Genomic DNA, 24,636 nt, shown 5'->3' with positions numbered 1-24,636 from the left:
GTGGCATTTACTTAGTACAATTTACACAAGGATGTTTATAGTATAATATGCTACTTGTTTTGGTTCTTAATTAACAACGTAGGCAGCTCAATTTTTAAGCGAGAATAATGAGTTACCAGTGAGTATATTTAAAATAGATGTAATATATTAATACTTTTTATAATGAGTTATTACTCGACAACTTTTTTTATATTTTATTTATATTATCATTATTATTATTTTTTTGAAATAGCTTGAGTCAATATAACGAGATTGGTAAAATATTTTTTTATTAAAATTATACGATTTCGTGTACTTAATCAAATGTTGTTTATTTATAATATAATTATTTATTATTTTCACGTAAAAAAGCATTATCTTACTGTGTATATTTATGTGAAAAAACGGAATTATATATCATACACTGGATAATTATGACATTAATCATTTAAAAAAATCTATTATTTTAGTTTTCATCATTTAGCAAAAATAAATACTAAAATAAAATAGAAATTTATAAAATGTATAATGTAGTTTCCTGTACAAATAAATGAAATTGTGTATATATACACAAGTTAATATAAATCTAGTAAGTGCATACATTTTGGAGAAAATAAGTGTGTCTCATGCAAGTTGACACATTAGTACATTATAGATTTAGCATAACATTCTTGTTCATTGTATATGATAATCTTCTATCTTGCATTTCAATCTCATAACATGTCATTATATTATTCATTGCCAATAAATTATGAATATTTAACATTTTTCATGTCATCGTTTTTGTTACACTTTTGTGGTTCAGTTATCATGTACACGTATCATGTTTAGGATAATAACTTATAACACATTATGCTTCAGTTTGTATCGTTGTCAATGTCCACATTCTTATTTGTTTTTGTGTCTAGAAAAAGGAACCTCAAGTGAAGCAAATGCAATGTCATTTCATTAACACTGTCTAGTCCTTAGGAACAAGGAAGAATGAGCTTGGTTCACTGCGTTTGATAGAGCTTTAGCTAGTGGCATTTGTGTTGATTTTCTCAGTGAGTAGTCTTGTCCCTCTTCTAGCCTTAGCCTATTCAAGCCTGATCTCCATTTACTTAATGTTACTCGCTACGGACATGGGTTGGGGCCATGTTCCACGGAAGTGGGCTTTTCTAGATGTACATTGTTGTGGTGTGTTCCTGCCCTGGCCTATGTGCTTTGTTGGTTTACTAGAGGAGACAAGCATGCAATGTGGGCCTCGAGCCCACACTTGTTCTTACTCTCGTTTAAGATATTGAGTAAGAATGTGATAAGTAGGGTTTCCCTCTTCTTAACACCCGTTAGGGCTATGATGCCTTCTTCTCACATTAATCACTATTGTATGGATTTCTACAGATCTTACATACACTTGTTCTTTACCTACCAAATTTTATATATATATATATATATATATATATATATATATATATATATAATTTAGTCAAATTTTTATGTTGATGTATTTTATCTTTCTAGTTTCTTTCTCTTAGTTTGGTTGTAAATAAGCTTATATATTTTTCTTTTCTTTAAGGTGCAAATAATGTGAGACTTCACATAATTTGGACTTAAAAGAAAAAAGAGAATAAATAATTCTCTTATCCTTTTAGTTGCTTGTAATACAAGTTATCTTATGTATAGTTTTAGTTTTGATCTTTAAACTAGTTAGGTAGCTTATATACCCTTAGGAGATTGTAAAATGAAGAGATGTGGGACTTAAAAAATCTTGAGAGTTGTTGTCGTGACTTGTAGACCTCCAAGATCCACATCCTTTAGTTTTCTCCGCCTACTTCATCTCTTAGTGCTATATAAGAAACCTAAGGTCTCTTTTGTAAGTACACCTTCAAATTTGAATATGAAGAGTGTTTTGCATTCAATCGCATTACTTCTTTAGGCCTCTAAGTCCTATATCCTTTAGTTTTCTTCACCTACTTCATCTCCTAGTGCTATATAAGCAACCTAAGGTCTCTTTTGTAAGTACACCTTTAAATTTGAATATGAATAGTGTTTTACATTCAATTGCATTACTTCTTTGAGATAGAATTTTGTCTCTTGGTCTAAACTTGAGTCTTATCTTGTGAAGAACAAGTGGCAATCCTCCTTGACATTTATCTTGGATCCTTTCAAGTGGCATGTCTTCCAATTCATAAGTTTTCTCTCTTTCTCTATTACATTTTCCATTTGTTAATTCTATTTCTTAATTGTTCTTATTTAGTTCTTAGTTTCTTTTCTATCTAGGCATGTTGTTCCATATCACGTGGTATCTAGAGCCTTAGGTTTGATCAATTTAGGAATGAATTTTAGATAGAAAAAGAAATTTTCATAGTTCCGTCAGCGCTCAATGTTCTTCTTCAGTGCCCAGCGCGCACGTCAATTTTTCATCCAGACTATTATACTTCTATCTTGCATTTTTTAAGTCCGATTTGAGTGAAATTTGTTTATGTGGCTTCGTTTACGTGTTAGGAACAACTTCCAGTGCTTCTTCCACCTTAATTCCATCCTTGACTATGTTTATTTGGTGATATTTCATTCAATACTCCACAGTTTGGTTACTGTCTCTTTGTTGTTCATATTATGTTTGATACTAATTGCTTACTATTTGTATATTTGCTTGCTGGATTTTGACAACACTAGGTATGGGTAGTATGATATCCAAACCTGATCTGCTAAGGAGCAGGTACTAAATTACCTACTACTCGTGGGTACCTATTACCTGCGAGTACTATTCACAATGGATTTTACCTATAGATACCTGCGATTATGAGTATTTTTGTCATCTATTTATTAACACAACCTGGTAGCCCCTATCAACCCCGATCAAGGTTTGATACTAATGCTACCAAAATGAGTTGAAACTCATGAGCCAACCCGGATCACCATGAGTTTGGACTGGGTTGGGTTGAAAAAAATTGAAATTTCGAAAAAAAAATTGAAATTCCGATACCGGCCAATTTTGATAACTGCTTATCCAGGTTAAACCACCTAATTTTTCTAATAAGTAATTTTTTTAGATTAGGTATTTTACAAAATATTGGAACGGAGACTCATGTGAAATTCTTTTTGTATGGAATAATTAGGCAACATGAAAAATCCACAAATCTATACTTAGTAACTCAATCTTTATGCATAAACAAATTTAAATTGTTATGAAGCTATTAAAAATTTTGTTAAGAAGATTTTGTGATATCTGTGTGAATAAAATCTTATGTTTGATTGATCATAAATTAATTTAAGACCCTTTCCCTTTATTTATATTTGAATTAGAAATATTTTATTATTTCTTTTGAATTGAAAAAAAAAACTTGTAATTAAATGAACCAATGAGCCAATCCGTTTAACCTACCAACCTATGGTGAACTAGGTTGGGTTCAAATTTTTTATATTTGCTAATAAGTGAATCGGATTGGATTGACTCATTAAGTGATCAACTCATGGTAGGTCAAGCTGGATCAAACCGAGTAATCCGTTTTGACAGCACTATCTAATACAATTCAACAAAGATATGATATAATTCGACCAAAATCTAAAGCAATCCAAATGACAACCATTTTCAACCCCACATCGGTCATTTTCATGTAAAAGAATAAAAACTTCTCACTCATTTCTATCATATTAGATTTTCGATAAAGGTAGGCCAACTTGTTAGCTTGCCAGCTGGACAATTCGCCATGTTAGATCGTAAAGTTGAAATGTTTTCAATTAACAAATAAGTCTAATTTAACCTGTTTTTAGCATATCAATATCAAATCGGATGGTCATATCTGTTTTGCCACGTAACTAAAAGTACATGTTGAATTATAATCAACAACCTTGTCAAGACTCGTTAATATATTTATTTAATTTTTTAAGTATACTTGTTAATGTTAACGAAGATTATTTAAAATCACAAAGTTAGGAGTATTGTTCTTAGCCCAAATTGCAATTGAAAGAGTGGAAATTGGACCTATCCTCTACTTATGAGTTACGATGATGGCCCACCATACCTACCCAACTCAGGACAAATCTCTCTACAATTGTTCCATGTACAATGAACATCTTGAACATTGCACTCTCACAATTGTTTTAGATTTCTTTTTTTAAAAAAGGAAATTTCTTTTGGTAAGAAATTGACTTGCGTATAAACTAATTTTTAAAATTATACTTTAATAATAGATAAACTAGTTTAGCTTTGTAAAGAATTCATCCTTTTCTTTTTCATTTTCTTTAAATGTTCATGGAAAAATTAACCAAAAATATCCCTAGTGAAATATATACCCTTATATAAGTCCCTCGACTTTTACATTATTTATTTGCATGCAGACTGTACATTTTCATAAGAAATGTGTAAAAAACCTTAGTTATATATAACTTTTTTATAAATTACTTCAAACGTAAATTAATTGTAGTTTATGAAAAAAAAAATTTATTTATCCTAAATAGCTTGCAAAACTTATGGAAACAAATCCTAAATATTGAGATCAAGAGTTTTGTGAAATAATTTATTGAGTTTGGCCAAAGCTTTTAATATACACAAAAGTGATTTTAACGTATAACAAATACAATTCTAAACAGTAAAGTTAATTTAGAAAACAAATAAACTATTTTACAAAGATATATAAAGAAATAATCAGATATAACAGCCTAACAAATATTTTCAGAGTAATTATATAGATAATCTATTAAAAGTTCCCTTTGCTTCAAGTTGGAACATGCCTTCAAGTTGGAAAATAGAGATTGAACATGTACAACTTTTAAAGAAGTAAAAAAAAAAATACGATTTGTCAAGAGATTTGGCTTATACAAATTGTTTTTTTTTTTGTTCTTTTCTCGAGATATTTGTTAGATGAATTATAAGATTTTCAAGAATTCAGTAAGAGATTGGAGTAAAATTCTGTATTAGATTAATAGTAAATAAGAAATATGACTATGAGCTTTAAGTTTCATAGTTTGAATATTAAAATTCCGTTTCTATTTTCGGGAGTGAGATGCTGTACATATATATTAAACAACTGTTACTTCTTGAAGATAATTAGACATTAAAAATATTATACATTGAATATATTAGATAATTATTATATTATGTAATACTATATTATAATATATTAGAAATATTATAGAATTAAAAATATTATTATATTATGAGATATTAATTATAAATATCTTGAATATATTCCATAAATATATAAAGATATGTATGTTATGAATAAAAGAAATCCATTTCATTTATTCATAAAAGTTCAAATCAATCACTATATATAAAGAGCAATTTAACTATTACCAAAACAATGCACACGTATTCCAAAACAAATTAAAAGGGATTTTAATCATTTTAATATAGTAGTATATTTATAAATCTATCTTTAACAGAAGATGACATAAATATTTACCTGTGTTTTTGTTTTCAAGAAACAAGAGAAGTACTCCCTTATTTTAACTTGGTCAAAGTCATAAATATATGAAAAATATTTCACCATATTATGAATAGTGTGATAAATATGAAACATCTTAAATAACAAAACTAACACAGAAAATAAATGAACTTTTCTAAAAATTATATCAAGAAACAATTATCTTATTTGTAGCCTTACAGAAATTGTGTTGAGTGTAATTAAAAAGATATTCGAATACAAGGCGAACAATCAGAAAAAAAGAAAAGAAAAGAAAAAGGAATAAAATTGATTTTGGATTGGGCCAAATCAAAGGTTGTAAAGTGGAATTAGATTCCTATGCAATGTGCATCAGATAAAGGGTAGGAAAGGAATACATAGCTCTACTTTTATTTTTATATATCTTCAAAAAACATTCTGCATAATTTATAAGCTTTACAATTAACACAAGAACCCAATAAAGAATGTGAAGTTAATTTTATCATCTTCTTATATACCAGTTTGAGTAAATTATAAGGTATTTTTAGCAATGTAGGTTACACTTATTTTAAGAGAAAGAAAAAACCGAAATAAAATATTTTATAATCTAAATTAATTCATTTGTAAAATTTATTTTCAGTTAATTCTTAAAAATATCTGATTCTTAATTTACGCATCAAGGTTTTTTAACTGGTAGCGAAATTCATTTATTTTCTGTTTACCTTTTTTTTTTAAAAAAAAAAAGTATTCAAAAAGTTACATATTTGTCATTAACTGCCACAAAATATATATTAGATGTCATTGCTACTTTTTTTTTCAGATAATATTATAGATGTGTTCTCATTCTATCATCTTTCATTAATAACAGAAAATTGCATCTATAGCCACATTTGTTCAAATGTTTTTCGAATGAATATGCCACCATCCCATTCCACTTGAAAGAATGTGCGTGTGATTATTGTTTTGATGCTTTAGCTATAGTTTTTATATATAAATAAGCAATTATGTGATAATTTTCAAACTATAAATGTTGATAGAAAAAAAGTATTATTTTCTTGTTAATTGTTATTAAAGTAATTATTATTACTATTGGTTGATAATCTAAATATAAATTGAGAATTTAAATGTAAGTTTAAGTCTGATATTGAATATAACTAAGAATGTGAATACCATATAATAATAAACACTCAATAATTTATTATTATAAGGTTTTTGAATGAAGATGATATAAATCTTTTATATAAGATGGACTCAAATATCACACTGTCTTCTTATTATTTATGGTTGAATGTATATCTAATTGAATATTTTATTTCTCTCCATATAAAGATGGGTTGTGCACGAATTTAATGTAAAGAAAAATTATATTGTACAAATACACAAGTAAAATAAATTATCTCATTTTAAAGTTTAACAACATACTAAAAACATCAATATAACACTTTTTTTAAATAAAATAAAATAAAAAGATAGTTATAATACATAACACAATACTAAAAAGTTAGATATTTTTCATCGTTAATTTAAATTACATAAACTATTAACATCACCTCAAACTCAAAATGAGATGATAATAATAATTTTATGATTTTTTTAATAAATTGACAAGCCGAATTCTGAGTGTCTCCAAATGTTCTTGATGTGCTTGATGAAATGTTTGGCAACGAATATGTGTCATGTGTGGACCACATTTTCAGATTCTCATGTACATTCAAATGCCAAACAATTAACAAAAGTAATACAACATAGTAACTCAATTTCAAACATCATTAACAATTTTCCCACTAATTATTCTCTAACAATGATTTGTAAGCTTAAATTTTGAGCCACAACATTAAATGAAAAAATAAACATATAAGTTTCTTTTTTTAAATCTTTCTTGGCAACCAAAATATCTTTCATCTCTTCCAAGTTTCATTTCCATATTTTCTTCACCTTTATCTGATTCGTCAAAATCATAGCCCCCTATAAATACCTCATTTCTCCCTTACACACCAACACATCTATCTCTTCATAACGGGTGGTTTTAGCAGCAAAAACAAAGCTTTTTTGCTATTACTATAAAAAGTTTCCACAAATATTTCCTCTATTTGTATCTGTTTATTTCACCAAATTCAGATGCCTGAAAATGCAGCCACAACCAACCTTCAAAATTATGGCATCCAAGATGATGTGGCTATGCATTCAGAGAGTTACTCCAAACACTATGATGATGATGGTCGTCTCAAACGAACCGGTACCAAATTCTTCTAAGCTGCTTTCACTTTTGTCTACAATATTACAGAATTATATATACACTACTTTATCTGATATGAACAATATTACAGTATTACAAAGTTTAACTAAAATTAACTCATTGTCAATGTATAATATTTTATATCGTTATATACAATCATGAATTGAATTGCCATGCATGATAATCACTCAAAAATTACACTGAAGGTGATTCTGAATTGGTTGAAGATAAATATACCTTTACTACGTTGCAGATGACATTGTTGATTATATATATATATATATATATATATATATATATATACTTTTGGTGTACGCATACATGCATGTCTCCGACAACCTTGAACATCAAAGGAAAAAACAAAAAGACAATACCCTAGTTTTTTATGCAGAAAAAGCACATCTGATATGAAAATATATAACGAAAAAATGTGATGAGACAGGAACTGTTTGGACTGCAAGCTCGCACATAATAACTGCAGTGATAGGATCTGGGGTGCTATCACTGGCTTGGGGCATAGCTCAGCTAGGATGGATAGCCGGTCCTACTGTCATGCTCTTGTTCTCTTTGGTTACCTTCTATAGTTCATCATTGCTGGTTCAATGTTATCGTGCTGAACACCCCAATTATGGCAAGAGAAACTACACTTACATGGACGCAGTTCGCTCCATTCTTGGTAACACTTGCATTCAAATACTCTTTTCACAAACAACATAAGCCTGTGGATGTGTGCATGCACATGTTGACCATAATATATAATCACATGTCTTGTCTATGTTCAACTGAGTGGAGACAGATATCTCTGCAGTTTAATGTAATATACTGTGAACTGTTTTGTTAGAAGAGAGGGAATGTTCTAGGGTTGGCGAATTTAATATAACTCATCATGCACATGCTCTTTCTTCCATTACCCAAAAAACAAAAGGGAATTTTTCCTAGAAAACAGGATTTAATGTTCATTCGCCAACTTTGTATTCTGTACTGTAATAAATCTACTCGTTAACAGCATATCAAGCGTAAATAATTTCCCAAGAATAACGTTTTAGTCATTGATTATATACTACATTAGGTGAGAACCATAAGCATGTTACATTCATGATTTGTTTGTTTGTTATACACTAGGGTATCTAGCTTTATTTCAATGCTTTTCACAAACCATATCTAATATAATATTAAATGAATTTGTCCTTTTAACTAGTTTGACAAAGCCAGGCTCAAATAATTTTTAATGTAACAGAAATTAAACCCAAATTAAGCAATAAAAAAACTCATCTGATTCATTAGCTTAGCCTAGATAATTTTCCTAATAAGTATTCATACGAAGAAGGTAAATTAATTAAACTTATTAGAATCAACTTACAAATTCCAATTTTCATAAAAACATTATAATATTTTTTAGTGAAATACATAAATTGATGTTACTTATGTATGTGAAGTGTATTGTCCAAACTAAACATTATTTGTGAAGAAAATCCAGATAATTTTCTTCAGTACTTGTAAAAAGTTTGATATGTAGAAAATATATAAGTGATAACAGGCAAATATAATGTATTTTGCAGGAGGAGACAAAGTTAGGTTGTGTGGGATACTTCAGTACCTGGTTATGCTGGGAATTGTAATTGGATACACAATTGCAGCTTCTATTAGCATGATGTGAGCTCAGATTTACACTTGTAATTGAATGAATGAAGTCTACAAGCAGGATTTATTTCAGTATTATATATTTTAATCAGTTAATCATAAGTTAGTTTATCTCATCATTTTCTGCACACTTTTATTCTTATTTTGATCAAACTTGGTTACATAAAAACTATAAAGTTCCCATATTTTCATAATTGTGACAAAAATGGCATTATATCTTATGAAGTTTGGTGATGATTTAAGTTTCATTTATTTTGATAAACAGGGCCATTAGAAGGTCAAACTGTTTCCATCAATCTGGGGGCAAAAGCCCATGTCACATGAACAGCAACCTATACATGATCATTTTTGGTGCAACCCAGATTGTCCTTTCTCAAATTCCCGATTTTGACCAAATATGGTGGCTCTCAACAGTTGCTGCAATAATGTCTTTCACCTATTCCATAATTGGTCTCTCTCTTGGAATTGCCAAAGTTGCAGGTTATATTATTCATAATGCTCTCTCCCATATACTATATCTTTGTGGGAACGTAAGATCACATAGTCATAAGTTTTGAATGGTTGATGAACAGAAGAGGGGACCTTCAGAGGTAGCCTAACTGGAATAACCACTGGATCTGTGTCATTGTCCCAGAAAATTTGGAGGACTTCCCAAGCTCTCGGTGACATAGCCTTTGCCTATTCCTATGCTGTGGTTCTCGTGGAAATTCAGGTATACCCTTCTAAAGCGAAGAACCAGCTAATTTTAAAATTTTAAACTATTTCTTTACTCAACGCATTCTTCTTCTTACATTAACTTTAGTTTAAAAGGCTAAATTGTTTGTAAGATCATTGATATTTTAGTCACTTATAATAAAAAAATCATTCACAACTAATAAGATTAGTATTTTAACAATATTTTCATTAACATATTATATTATTACAATAAAGTTGTCAAAGTGAGTGTTTATTGGATATACAGTGTTAAAATATAATTTTTGAAATTTTAATCTCTACTTAGTTTTTCTTTTTACAGTTTATCACCATAGGAAAGTTTTGGTAATAGTTTTTATAAAAGAATTTCCTTGATGTTCTTATTAGGTACAAACACTTAACTTACATACAGTGTAGAAACAAAAATTTATAGTTTTTCTTTTCTGTAGAAATTAAAACTTAGACTGAGTTGAATAGTTTAACCTTTAAAAAGGAATGTTTATGATTTAGTAAGGTAGAGTTTGGTGAGTGTAGGACACCATAAAATCTCCACCTTCTGAAGCAAAAACCATGAAGAAGGCCTCGTTGGTAAGTGTTACAGTGACGACAGTATTTTACATGGTGTGTGGGTGCACGGGGTATGCTGCTTTTGGAGATGCCGCACCTGGGAATCTGCTAACTGGTTTTGGTTTCTATAACCCATATTGGCTCGTAGACATTGCCAATGCTGCAATAGTAATTCACCTTGTGGGAGCATGCCAAGTGTTTTCCCAACCCCTCTTTGCCTTTGTGGAGAAAGGGGTGACACAAAGATGCCCCAGCCTTGAAAGGGAGTTAAAGATTCCAATCCCTGGTTTCCCCCCATACAAACTAAAAATGTTTAGACTAGTTTGGAGGACTTTGTATGTTCTTTTTACAACTCTCGTAGCCATGTTAATTCCATTCTTCAATGACGTCGTGGGAGTGATTGGAGCATTGGGATTTTGGCCCCTCAATGTGTACTTTCCAGTGGAGATGTATATCTCACAGAAGAAGATCCCCAAATGGAGTAACAGATGGATTAGCCTCAAAATATTTACTGTGACCTGCCTTATTGTTTCAGTTGTTGCTGCTGTTGGCTCAGTGGCAGGTGTCTTACTTGACCTTAAGAAATATAAACCATTCCACACAAACTATTAACCTTCATCAGTCGCCACCTTGTGGATGTAAGAGAAACTGAAGTGGCATGGTAGCTATGTTTCTGGTTTCTATGCAACATTATCTTTTAGATCAATTGGGTTACTCTAAGCCTCTCCTTGCCTAGAAAAATCAAAGTCAGCAATTATTTGAATGTGTCCAAACAAAGAGTACCTACCTTCCACACTATTATTCTTATTTTGAGGTTTAGCATTCCCCAAGCCATTTTAAACTTTGAATTGCAACATGTAATAGAACTTTACCCGAGTCTATGTTTCAAAAATGAATGCTATTGTAATTATTAGTTTTTTTTTTTTACTTTCTATTTTAATTTATTCCTTTTTTATCCAGATATTCATTAAATACTAAATAAATTTAAGAATATTTCAAATAAATTTTTTTGTAAACATAAATAATAATAAAACCACAATTTCTTCTAAACCAAATCTGACTCAGCTTTGTATTTGACATCTTTTAACTGCTCAGTCAAGATTCAACATTATACAAACCATGTAGGAGCCTTACTTACCCCTAATTTGATTATTTTAACTAAATAAATGAAACTTTAAGACATTCATACAAACTAAGTCGAAATTTTGAAGTGCTTAATTTGACATGCCTTATTTACACCACCCGCAATATGTACATAGAAACAAAGTTGAATATACAGAAATTTCCAGAGCAAATGAAAAACATACAAAAGTTTTTCATCAGTGAACTAAAGACTTTGCTGTCCCAGCAAACAAAAAAGTTGAACAAGCTCAACCGAACACAGCTGATGACAAACAAATTCAAATGTATAAAATGCAGAAGCTTGTGCGAAGATCCATGTATTAATCGCAGCTTTTGGTGTCAATCCATGGTATATGTATTCAAGACATCGTACTATATATACCACACGTATAAAAGGACCCACTTCGGGGTGGATCCTCCCTTGAACCCGGAAAAAAAGGATCACTCATGAGCCCTCGTTAGGCAAGGGATAATGAATAATGAAATTGATAGCACAAAAAAATATTTTACATCAACAAAACATGCTACATTAATAAACATTTGAAGAAACCCAACGACCCCCTGGAAAGACATCAATTACACCCAAGAAGACCTGAGACGCCTGACAAGGAAGCAGTATTTAACCATCACCGCATTATAACTTCAATCAAAACAAATATGCAATTAGGGAGGTAGATGATACAGGCCTTGGTCCTCTCTGAACAGAATCGTTGAACAATACCTTCAACTGGATGAATTCATCAAAAGACTAGAAAAGCTCCTCGGAGTTGAATTTATTCCAGGCTTCCTGTAATAAATGAGTAACATTCAGGACAAATGAAGGCTATATTATTATGGACTTGGCCAAAATGTAAAAAAGTCTTGACACAAACTACCGTACATGTCATATCTATTGAAAAGAAGACGAGGGGTGTTGGGGAGGTGGCGAAGATTATTTACACGGAACAGCAAATTACGGACCACTAACTGCAGCTAACTAAATTTTGGCGTAATGAATAATTATGTATACATTGGCAACATCACCAAACTAAAAAACACAACACCTTTTCCTTTTAACTATAACACAAACTGCTTGATAAATTCAACTAGCCACAGGACCATAACGAATATCAACTAGTTGTCCAGCCTCTTCAAAGCTATATGGGGGCAAAAATCTGATTCAACACTTCGTACTTTGGACCGGCAGGCAGTAGCTATGCAAGGTGGTACTCAAGTATTTTGAGTGTGTTTTAGTGAGACCAATAAGCTAGCTTATTTGACTAGCTAATTAATAAGCTAGTTTGACCAACAGAAAAGTTTTTGGTAAATACATCAAAGTAACTTATCGTAGGAACTTCTAGCTTATAAGCCATAAGCGCTAATTTCTAACTTGAAGCTTTTTTTTTCAATACTATCCCTTATATTTTAATTTTTCCTTATTATCCTTAATGTATTTTGCCTATTTTCTATTTTTCAATTACAGATATTGAATATTTATATTAATAAATGCATTATTGTTTTAGTATTTGTTGGTTTACTTTCTAAATGTTTATATAGTTCAAATTAAAAAGATTTAACATTACAAATTGAAGTAATGTTTCATTAGATGATGAAGTGAAAGTTACAGACAATGGAAATTGTAAAAAAGAAACTTAATGTAACAATAGTTCAAATGGAGAAACAAAAAATAATTACATGATGTATTTTTTTTCTAGAAAACACAAATTTTATTTATACACAAAAACATATGTAGTTATGTACTTTTACGACATTTTACATTTACCAACTAGCTTATCAGCTAATTTGGCCAAACACTTTCAAGTTAATAAGCTACCTAATAAGCTCATAACTTATAAGCTAGGAGATTATCGACTAGCAGCTAGCTTATCAATTATAAGTTACCTAATCAGATACAAGTTAGATTATCAGCTAGTCCTGCCAAACATACACTTTATAAATCATAACTGTGAGTTTCTATTGGTTTAGTGCACAAACATGATAGTGTACAGTTTACACAGCTTTACCAAAATCTTAAAACCTCAATAAACTGTTGCTGTTGATGCAGCAGTTCATATAAAGCTTAATATATTATACGCTGTACACTAAAATACAAAGCTCTCAAGACATTTAGCTGTACACACACATAGACATAGACATAGACATATACATATATATATATATATATATATATATATATATATATATATATATATATATATATATATATATATATATATATATATATATATATATATAACGATTGGATTAAAAAAAATTGAAATTTTGATACAGATCAATTTTGAGCCCGGCTCACTCAGGTTGAACCTGTGGTGAGCCAGGTTATGAGCCGGATTGGTTTACCAACCCACCAAACTATTACTTTGTTTTTCAATATTATTAATTAACACTTTTTTATTGTATTATGGATGGGGATAAAGAAAAATATACTTCAAGAGAAAAACATATTATGAATTTATCCATTCAAGACTCTAATTTTATAGATGGATAAGTGACACAAAGATTATCAATGCTAGATACTTATTTGTTTTGCTTTTTGTGTTTGCTTTAGGATTGTATTATATTTTTTTATTTTATTTTGAATTGTCCCTGGGGATTAATATCATTTTAGAATGAAATTTATTTAGATTTAAATTAGAAAAAAATTGTTATTTTTTTCGGAATTGAAAAAAAAAAGCTTATAATTAAATGAGGCAGTAAGTCAACCCATCTAACTCACCAACTCATGGTAGGTCGGGGCGGGTTCAAACTTTTTCAGCTCGATAATAAATGAGCCGAGTTGGGTTGGCTCACTAAGTGGCCAACCCGTGGTGGGCCGTGCAGAGTTGGATCAGATTATTCGTTTTGACAGCATTATATATATATATATATATATATATATATATATATATATATATATATATATATCATTTTGTCTGCTAGCAGTCATGTGTCACAACTCCAATACAAAAGAAAAAGAAAATGAAAGGAAATGCAGGAAAGCTTGTAAGCGTTTCCAAGAAAATGATACCAGCTAATAACTCGATCAACTGACTTGGTTGATCTTATATTAACATACACTTTGGATTAAACCCATCCCACCAACTTAGCTAAAAATCCTATCTTTGCATAGACAAAATGTTTACCAGAAATTGCTACACAGAACCACTTCTAAAAGGTTCATAGAATAAGGGTAGTGTAATATTCATTTAGAAATTCGCTGATTACCACTGGCTACAGTAAACATATCAATAAAGCGTTGATTAAAAAGCATATATATGTTTAAATAAAATGACCGAAAATACCTTGAGTAGATCAAACACCTTCTCCGCAACATATTTCTGCTGTAGATTGGCACCCTTCTGCTGCACTTTATCAGGATGGATACACAACGTAGCTTTCCTGTAGGCTTTTTTAACAGCAGCAGCTGTAATCAAATCAGTCAAAGAAACTGGCTGCCAACCACATTCAGGCCACAGTACCTGGTCATCATTCATGAAGGAAGCAAGTTAATATAATTGATACAGACCATGTAACAAAAACAATAACACCAAAAATATTAGGGGACTGCTTCAAAATTCAAATGCATAGACTTTTCAGTGTGTATAAATTATTATGGAAACAAGTCCCTTTGACTCTCCTTTCCTCGGGAATCTGGATTTTTTGCAATTGAACTATGAATACATCCTAACAATCTTTTCAAAACCAAATTTGTTTCCTAAGGACATCCCTTCACGCAAATATCTTATCAGAAATTGCTACTATGGATAGTATCTATTGTATGTATGGTGGTTGAACCCAATGAATAGCTAGCTTCCAAACCCATACAATCAGTAGGACTACAGACTTAGAATCGGCATACCAATCACATCTGGCCCTAGGATAGTGGATTGACAATCTGAGAAAATATATGCCAAAACACAAAAACCCTACCACGCAGTACTCTAAAATATGAACCTAAGAATTCAATAAGACATCATGACGTAATTCAAGCCTGCATATTTGCATGCACCATGAATATGGATAGAAAAAATCAGAGATATTATCCAAAGTGTCTGCACTAGATGTGCATACATATTGTAAGGTGGATAGCAAAGCTCGTAAATTCCCCTCTTTTCCTGCAGCCCAGCGCTTAATTTCAAAATCCAGTGTTTCGCCAAGCCTCTGAAATTAGATAACAAAATTAAAGGATATTAGAAAAATGTAAACTCTCAACTAGTGGTTTTCACAAAACAGATTTTTTACCAGAACAAGGGTGAGGGGGAATGAATAGAATCTGTAGATGCAACTTTTGCAAGGATATGAAAGAAACCCACGCATATACAAAAAACCGACAACTTACATGTCTCTCAGCTTGTTCTCTTTGAGTTTGCATGTCCCTCTGATTCTTCTCAGCCAATGCCTTTGCCTATAATAAAATGGAAAAAGTATAAACAAAACAAGTTCAAACAATTTGTACAGAAATATACACTCGAGACTTCCACATAAATCTAATTTCAAGTTAAATGAAAAAGAAAACGAAGTAATCAAATTAAGTAGACAAATACAGAAATGCAATAATACATACAGCTCGCTCCTGAGTCCTCTGGTGGCGCTCCAATCTGGCTCGTCGCCTGTCTTCACTTTCCCCTTCAACTTCCTGGAACTCTCCAGATGATGGAGCAGCTTCAAACCATAAAAGGAAAAGGAAAAGAAAAGAAATAAGTAAGCAATGAAACAAACATGCAAACCATTAATGCAATAAATACATTAAAAATGCTGAACTACCTCCAAAAATTGAGGAAAGATCATCAACAATATTAGTGGATGATGATGCTTTTTTCATACTTGTAGATGCACTAGTAGATTTCCTCGTTGCATCTGACTGAAATTGGGATTCAAATACAGAGTCCTGAAAACATCCAGGTCCAGAAAATTAGCAATAAAGTATCAAATACATGCATGCCAGTCTTGCCTTTTCAATTTAGTTTAAAAATGAGTTTTAAATTTATATAAGACTACATAACAATCCACTTTTCATTTTAAAAAATGATATTTGTTTAGAATTAAAAAGGAAAGAGTGAAGTGAAATAAGTAAATAACTTCCTGCTTTTTTACAAGGTAAATTTTGCAAGATGTTAGCCCTAGGAGGCCTTGGGGCACTACTAGCTCGTTTTGGCAGGGTAATTATACACAAAAGCCAAGTTTTGGCCATTATATGCTAGTACAGAACTATAGATTAAAGAGAGGGTCCTCACTGAAGAGTTGGCCCTAGGAGGCCTTGGGGCACTACTAGCTCGACCCATGCCAAAGAATGACTCAAGATCATTTTCATTCTTTTGTTGGCTCATTCTTGCAGCAGCTGCAGCCCTTTCTACACTGGCACGTTCTGCTTTAGCTCGTGCTTCCGCTTCAGCCCTTGCAGCTGTAGCTCTTTCTTGTGCATCCCTCTCCTTTGCCTCAGCAGCAGCCTTTTCAGCTTTTTCTTTCGCCAATGCAGCAGCCCTTTCACGAGCTTCAGCTTGTGCCCTTTGCACTGCAACCCTTTCAGCACGTCCTCGAGCTTCAGCATTAGCTTTCTCAACAGCAGCCCTCTCAGCTCTTTGGCGAGCGTCAGCTGCCGCTCTTTCTCGTGCTTCTCTGGTAGCTCGTTCTACAGCCTGTCTTGCCTTTTCCCTCTCCAGTCGTTGTTGTTCTCTTTCTTTCTCCTCTTTTTCTTTCATAAGTCTTCTCTGCTCCTTTTCCTCCCTCTCCTTTTGCTGCCGTTCAAGGTCTAACCTTTCCTGTTTTTCTCTCTCCTCGAGCACAGTTCTCTCATCTCTTTCCATTTGCACAGCTTCTTTGCTTCTAGCAGCTTTTGAATACTCTCTCTCCCTAACTTCCTTTGCATGCCTAAACTTAGCTTCAGCTCTATCCATTGCCTCCTTCATAGCTGCAGCAGCAGAGTTCATCTCTAATTCTTCATCAGGAAGACCATTTCCACCCTCATTATCATTACCACGACTTCTGCCCATGGCAAAATCATCAAGTTCATCAAACTGAGATGAAGTGGGTACCCTTTCAGCAGCTGGAGCAGACTTGGGACCCTGAGAGAATCGTGTGGAACTAGGAAAAGAAGAAAAATCATTATCCTTCTTTCTAGCATTAGCAGATACTGATGAAGTTGATCCTGACTTCGGAATATGCACTGGCCGTGGAGGAGGAGGTCTTGAAGGTGGTGGAGAAGTAGTTGGTTGTGTAAAAAGAGGAATCTCTGATACCGTCAGCCATATATCTTCACTTGGTTCCAAGTTATCTTCATATTTATCTGCCTGAATATTGGCTTGTCTAAAATCAGCATTATTATATGGAGGGGAAGTAGACCTTTTGCCAGCTGGTTTATCGGAATCAAATGAGTAGGTAGGCATATGAAATGGGGCCTGTGGAAATTCCCTGTCATTTTCAACAGGAGTCTTACTTTTTGCGTCTCTCTCAGGACTCCTCCCAGATATCTTATCAACTGGTTCTTTATCACCAGTCCGACTTGGGTTTGTATTCAAGCTTGGGGAACTGCTACCCTTCCTGCTATTTATATCTGATGAGAAAGCTGGTACAGATTTTCCAAGACCATCAAATGGATCAATATCTTCATACACTTTGCCATTTGAAGTTGAAGAACCACCATTTTTCGTGCTTCCAGAACTACCAAATTTACTGATTTCTTCCAATGGGTCCATAAAGTGGCCGGTGGATGAATCCCCCGGTGCTGAAGCTGATTCAAATACTTTGAAAGGGTCCTCAGCCATGCCAGAGGTTGTTTTAGTCGCGCTGGCAGTTGGTTCTGAGGAGAAACCGGTATCAGGAGTGTGCCTGTTAATAATAATTATATATAGAAAAGGTTATGATACATCACCATTGATCAAGTGAATAATATCAATGACTCAGACATCAAAGATAGGCAAGTATCAAGCTGTTCATTCCACTAACAAAAAGAAGTATAGATAAGATTATGACACTGATTCATTTAATTGGAGATTCACAGAAATTATAAAACACAACGTTCATGACCACATTTTGAATTTGATATAGACTTATTTCAGGAAAGGAACAGAACGTTTTAACACTATCCTCAAAAGGGATTATAAACGTATCTTTGATATTCGATGACATATTATTCTCAGTCATGTTACTTGGTTTATCTGCATTACCGGCAGTGATATTCACTACCACTTTTAAAAACACATTTATCATTGATAAAATAAAACACAAGACGTGACAAGATTTATTTCCTAGCTGCCTACACCTTATGTCCTTTCCGATTTAAAATTTCAATCATCCTTTTATTTTCATAGCAGTCTTATCAATTGCAGGTTCCAGAAAAAGGCTGAAAATCAATAATTTGATACACCATATAGAAGATAAAACCGCACAAATAGCAGAAGTTGCAAAGCTATTATATATTTATGAAAAATTAAGCTGTATGCAAATAAAAATAAAATGCATAAATTAAAACAACAATTCAATTGGATGGAGACGCATCAAAGATGACAAAGACGCAGGAAGAGCGTTCAAGTAACAATAGGCACGGCAGCCAATGGACAGAGTTTCAATTGCGGATCCAAGAAATTCTGCAATGCAATTGTGTCACTATAGCAGCTATTTAACAACACTGATTCATCACACAGGATATTTTATGCATAAACAACAAACAGAAACTGAAACAAATACAAATTAATCTTCAACAAAACAAAATGTTGCAAGAACCAGCATATAAAATAATAGAGTCTGTCTGGACAGCTACAAGGACAAGGAACAACAATGAACAAGTAGTTGAACCTAACAAAGAGAAAAGAATGAAAAGAACAGAGATTATTTAGTTGATATGCAATTTGTACCATAAAAAAATAATTGAATAAAAGTGTTTTACTAGGTATTAAATATAGGTCATAAGTAGTTGTATTGTAAAACTGCTAGATGTTGTACCATGAATTGTAACTATTTCTATACCTAGGACTCTACTTCTGGATTTTGAATTTTGCTCTTCTCTCTCCTCATTGTATCAGAATTCTATCAATATAAGAACATAAGAGAGGTGTGGTCAAGCTCTCTCAAATATACAGTCTCTTTTATTTATCTTAAGTAAAAGAATTGGCTGTGAATGTGTTTCTTCTTTTTACTTTGCTCAATTTTATGCACATAAAAATCCCATGTTCACAAATCCAAATAATAATCTGCTTGTTTTCTCCTTTTTCTGTCCAATTTCATAGACTGAATAATCAATGTCAAATGGGTCCTATGAATGGACCATCCCCTCTACTTTCTTTCCATGGTTCAACCACATTTTACTTTGTTTGATTTTAAGCACATAAAAATTGTGCGTTCACAGAGTCAAATTATAATCTGTTCGTTTTCCCCTCAGTGTGTCCAATTTCACAGGGACCAAGGAGTCAATGTAAAATCCCAAGAATGGATCATCCCCTCTACTTTCCTTCCATGGTTCTACCACATTAAATCCATATAATTATAATAGTGGCTAAAAGCTTTTGTAAGCTGTAGTAGTAGTAGTAGTAGTAGAAGTAGTATTAAATAGTAATAATTGTACTGAAATTGGATTCCTCCTTCCACTATTCACATTCATGGTAGTTGAATCAAGATGCAAATCATGAAGTAATGCATATTTTCTGAATTGCAGATCAAATTGTAAGATTCCCAATAACATTTATCTACACAAACGTAAAACACATACAACAGCACAAATTCACTATCAATAACTAAGAGCGTTTTATTTTAATTTCTAAAATAACTATTCAAATTTGATTAAAATATACAACTTGAATATGAATAAGGGTCCAAGACGCAAAACTAACCGTCCAAACAACAATGCTTAAACTAACAGTCCAAATCCAAACAAGATTTGTCTTGTCATGGAACTAATAGACAAAACAAAAGAGAGAAAAATAACACATTACGATTTCATTTAGAGTTAGGGTTGTAAATGCATTGTGCTTCTCTGGCCCACCAGCAACAAACACAACCATGAGGGTGGAACAGTCAACACAGGCTGCAGATTTGCAATGTGGCATGATTTCCACAATTTTGGCCACAAGAAATGTGATGACCATTGGAGGGGCAGGATGCCGCAACCGCAATCCAATGATTTGCATTAGTGCCACTACTGTAAGCAATTAACTGAGTGCAGCATGGTTTGCCAACTCTGGCAGTCATTTTTTGCATTTTTTGTATTTTACATAGCCATGACTGCCAGGTACAAAAATGAAAAGCCCTTGGAAACAAGGGTTTGTAACCTGCATTACAAGAATCATGCAATTCAACATCAATTCTTACTCTCCTAGACTGATTCATGTGATTCCCTCTAAGATACAGGCACAAAAACGATCTGTATCACCAACCTCAGGTCTCGTATTGTATCACAAATCATACTATACTCACCACCTTGCTCACATTCTCTACCTTTCCATTTTGTATAACCAGATGATATGCTAAGCAACAACAAAATTTTAAGACTTTCAACTCCTAGCAGTTAGTAGAAAAAGCATCCTCTGGCCAAGAGTAACTTCATTTTCTTTCGCAGTATAGCTGCTACATATCAGTAGCCAGATAAAATGAAAAAATCACTTTATAGAAATAAAAATGAACAACAAATATCACCTGGAACCTCAGAAGTTATTTCTAATGGAAGGATAACCCTTGATCTACAAATAAAATGCTAAACCTAAACTTCACAGGATGTATGACATTCTCAAACTCTAGAAGCAATTTAGGTTTAATATTTGATAATTACTCAAACTCCCATATTACAAAGCGCATTTGTAACTGAAGGTTCCCAATTTGAGAGTGCGCTACTGCCAATACACAAATAAATAAATGAATAACCAATAATGAAATCACTTCATTATTCATCTTGGACAGTCCCTTAAGTTTGTTCGGTTGCAAAATTAAAGAAAAGTATAACAAAAGTTACTAACTTTTTCCTTCAAACTGTGCTACAATGCTTAAACGTCAATCACACAGATTACCTAATAGACTGATATTACAACAACAAATAATTTAAGACTGTGCATACGACATCAAACCAACTTTCACTGCCAAAAACAGTGCTATAAATCAACACATGAAATACTTGGAAGACAGTAAAGAGCAAAAGGCACCCTGCCCCCTAACCAAAACAGCACCACCACCTCCAGCTTCAAGTCAGTTCTATAGAGAATAGACCTAATGCCGGAATAGCTTTCTCCAAGTTCCAAACAACTAAAATCAATTTTGAGAAGGGCCAGAAAGTTCAAAATTCAAACAGCAAACTATTGATGATTTTAGAGGATTAATGGGGGCTGATTCTTTGCGTAATTTCAGCATTATCCCGTTGATAGATAATACTTCCCAGTATGTTCACCATACAGTGGAGATAAATTTGTATATTCAATGGGACTAAGAACAGCAGAAAGCTATGAAGATCTCCAAGGAGAAATTTAGTCCCTACATGATCTTGTATAGACACAGACAATACAAATTTCAGGAAGATTATTGCCAAATATTTGTTCATCAATGCAAATTTAAACCCGGTTATTAGACCATTAACTGCTCTAGAGTCATACCATCCCATTCTTTAATGAAGATCGTCTCTAATTGATATTTATAATAAGCTATATCATCTTCTGAACAAAATGTAAAATAAGGCATACAAAATTCAAACATATCTCTGATTACAGAGTTTCTACACATTAGATGAAACCTTAAAGCGCTATAATTTGCAACCCATACTAGCCTTTCCGGAACTTTTTACTTCAACACAGTCATTTTCAAGTTTCTCACCCCTGTTCCCAGATTAAAAACCGGAATAACATCCCCCATAGAACACTAAATTTCAGCTCTATCTGACAACCGCACATGGTAAAGAGCATAAATGCACCCAAACACTTCCTTGCGCATTAAGTAAAAGCTCAAAACCATGAATACCACACCGAGCAATGCCAATTGCAAAAGAACCCTAGTTACCAACACACACACACACACATATACCTTCCAGTAGATGGTGTCCCACTGTGTCCGAATCCAGCAAGCAAATCATCGAAATCGGAAGCACCTTTAGCATCCTTCTCCGATCTCTTCCCACCGGAACTTTTCGGTTCCTTCCCAAACCCGCCGAGAAGATCGTCGAACGCGGCGTCAGAGCCACCTTTCTCTGTGGTGGCGAAAACATCATCGAATTTAACCCTAGAGGTGCTCTTCATCCCCGGCACGCCGTCGAAAATGTCGTCGTCATAGACAGGCTTGTCGTAGACGGGCGGCGGCGAGCTGGAGGACCGCGCGGGAGGCCCGCCGTACATGGAGTCCAAATCGAAGGGGGAATCGGCGCGGCGAGTGTCGGATCCGGCGCCGGCGAGGAGATCGTCGAAGTTGGAGGCGGATCGCGATCCGAAATCGAAGTTGAGAGGCGCCGCTTTGGAAGATCCCTTGGAGGAAGGAGCCATTGGCGCTGATTTACCCTGCGGTTTGAGGCCGAAATCGGAAGTAAATAGGCCATCGAAATCGTTCATGGTTGAAATCGAAGAAAGGAAAAGGAAGAGCGATCTGGTGTGGGGAGCTGCAGGGGAATGGTACGATGCTGAGAGCACAGAGGCAAACGAAGGGGAAGGGTTCAGTTACGCCTTTGATTCCTCCCTCCCTTTGTCGAATTGGAGCATTTGCCAATACGTATCCACCTAGTTTAAACTCCTTTTTCCTTTTCTTTTCTTTCCCTTTTTCTGTTCAATCAATCGATCATGTTTAACTATTAAGCCATCAATTACCTCTTCCATTTAATTCTTTTTCTCCATTTTTTCTTAACCTACTTTTACTTTTTCCTTCCCTTTTCTTTATTCACTTCTTCCACTTTTGCATCCTTATTTTGCATTATTCAACCCTCAATTCGTGAAGTAGGCTCACGTTTCAAATATAAATACTTCCTTTTCTTCTTCTAACTTTTTTTTTATTCATTGACTTTCTTCAATTGTTCAAAAATCTGGTTGATTATTGTTCGTCAAATTTCTCCTTTAATTAAATTTGTTTCTATTTATGAAATATTGTTTAAAATATTTAAATTTAGTTTCCGAGTGTAATATTGATGTAACTATTTACATATTCTATTTGTAAATTATAATTTTCTTTGTGCTTTTTCAATGGGATTCAAATTAATTTTTTTTATAAAGGAGACTAATCAACTTCCATGTCAATTTAAATAAGATCAATTAAAGTCCTATAAATTGGTTTAATTATTCCTTTTAATGATAATGAATGGAAAAAGTGGTATTAATTATGAATAAAAATCTTTGACTGAAAAGGACTTGTATATGCTGTAAGATTTGAGTATTGTGTTGTGGTAAAAGGTAACCATATCCTCCTTGAATATAAGAACTGCATTTTGCTTGTTTTTATTTTGAAAGATAAAAATCTCAATTATATTTGGATGGAATTCATTGATTCATATGGTATTTATAGTAAATATATATTATTTTGGAGCACATTTTTAACTAGTCATGTTTTATCTTTAATTTCGAATAATATAAAATTAATTTTTCATTTTTGTTTTATTTAATTTTGTTTCCTTTTTTTATTTTTTTCATTTAAAATTACAGTGAAAGACATTCTTATTAGAAAATGAAGTCGAATGGAAAGATGAGTTTTTTAAACCTTTTGTTTTCAAAATCATAATCAAACAAAACATAAAAATAGTTAGAGAATTTCACTAGATATATGGGTAATTCATGCATGCATAGTTGACTTTATTGTAAGAAAAAATGTGTGCATGCATGACATAACTTTATACTTCTTAAAATGAAATATTGGTCAATATAATTTCGGTGAGAGCGAAAAAATATGGGTCAAATGCGATTTTAATTAATCTTAATTTTGTTTTAATTTTTGAAATCGTTAAAATTTAGCACGATTTTATTGTATTTTTTTTTTAACTTAAGTCATGTATATATGTATTTTTTTTAACTTAATTCATTTACATGTTATGTGGCTCTTCGTTGAGCCATACTTTTATTAAGACACAATTTAAATGTATTTGTTTATACTATTTACACATATATACATTTT

General features: G+C 32.6%; 2 protein-coding genes across 3 annotated transcripts; one reads left to right on the top strand and one right to left on the bottom strand.

Annotated features, from left to right (window-relative positions):
• The first annotated feature begins 7,368 nt into the window (after positions 1-7,368).
• On the top strand, positions 7,369-11,371 carry LOC108325451 (amino acid permease 3). The gene is made up of 6 exons (XM_017558529.2): positions 7,369-7,581; positions 8,024-8,257; positions 9,141-9,234; positions 9,488-9,702; positions 9,795-9,934; positions 10,450-11,371. The coding sequence occupies exons 1-6, from the start codon at positions 7,464-7,466 to the stop codon at positions 11,092-11,094; spliced, it is 1,446 nt and encodes a 481-aa protein (XP_017414018.1). The 5' UTR covers positions 7,369-7,463; the 3' UTR covers positions 11,095-11,371.
• Positions 11,372-12,052: 681 nt separating this feature from the next.
• Positions 12,053-23,408, bottom strand: LOC108344410 (auxilin-related protein 2). 2 transcript variants are annotated; one of them, XM_017582865.2, is made up of 9 exons: positions 22,576-23,408; positions 16,818-18,408; positions 16,348-16,471; positions 16,148-16,245; positions 15,923-15,988; positions 15,655-15,744; positions 14,886-15,062; positions 12,326-12,391; positions 12,053-12,205 (listed from the first exon to the last, which is right to left on the bottom strand). In XM_017582865.2, the coding sequence occupies exons 1-8, from the start codon at positions 23,091-23,093 to the stop codon at positions 12,353-12,355; spliced, it is 2,703 nt and encodes a 900-aa protein (XP_017438354.1). In that variant the 5' UTR covers positions 23,094-23,408; the 3' UTR covers positions 12,053-12,205; positions 12,326-12,352. The 2 variants fall into 2 exon arrangements, with proteins under 2 accessions (XP_017438354.1, XP_052727809.1); XM_052871849.1 differs by lacking the exon at positions 22,576-23,408 and adding an exon at positions 20,508-20,758 and having other exon boundaries at positions 12,053-12,391.
• Positions 23,409-24,636: the final 1,228 nt, after the last annotated feature.

This window comes from Vigna angularis, chromosome 1 (assembly GCF_016808095.1).
Source record: "Vigna angularis cultivar LongXiaoDou No.4 chromosome 1, ASM1680809v1, whole genome shotgun sequence".
Taxonomy (NCBI): Eukaryota; Viridiplantae; Streptophyta; class Magnoliopsida; order Fabales; family Fabaceae; genus Vigna; species Vigna angularis.
Note: the sequence above shows the minus strand (reverse complement) of the source record. Positions and strands in the feature narration are given on the sequence as shown.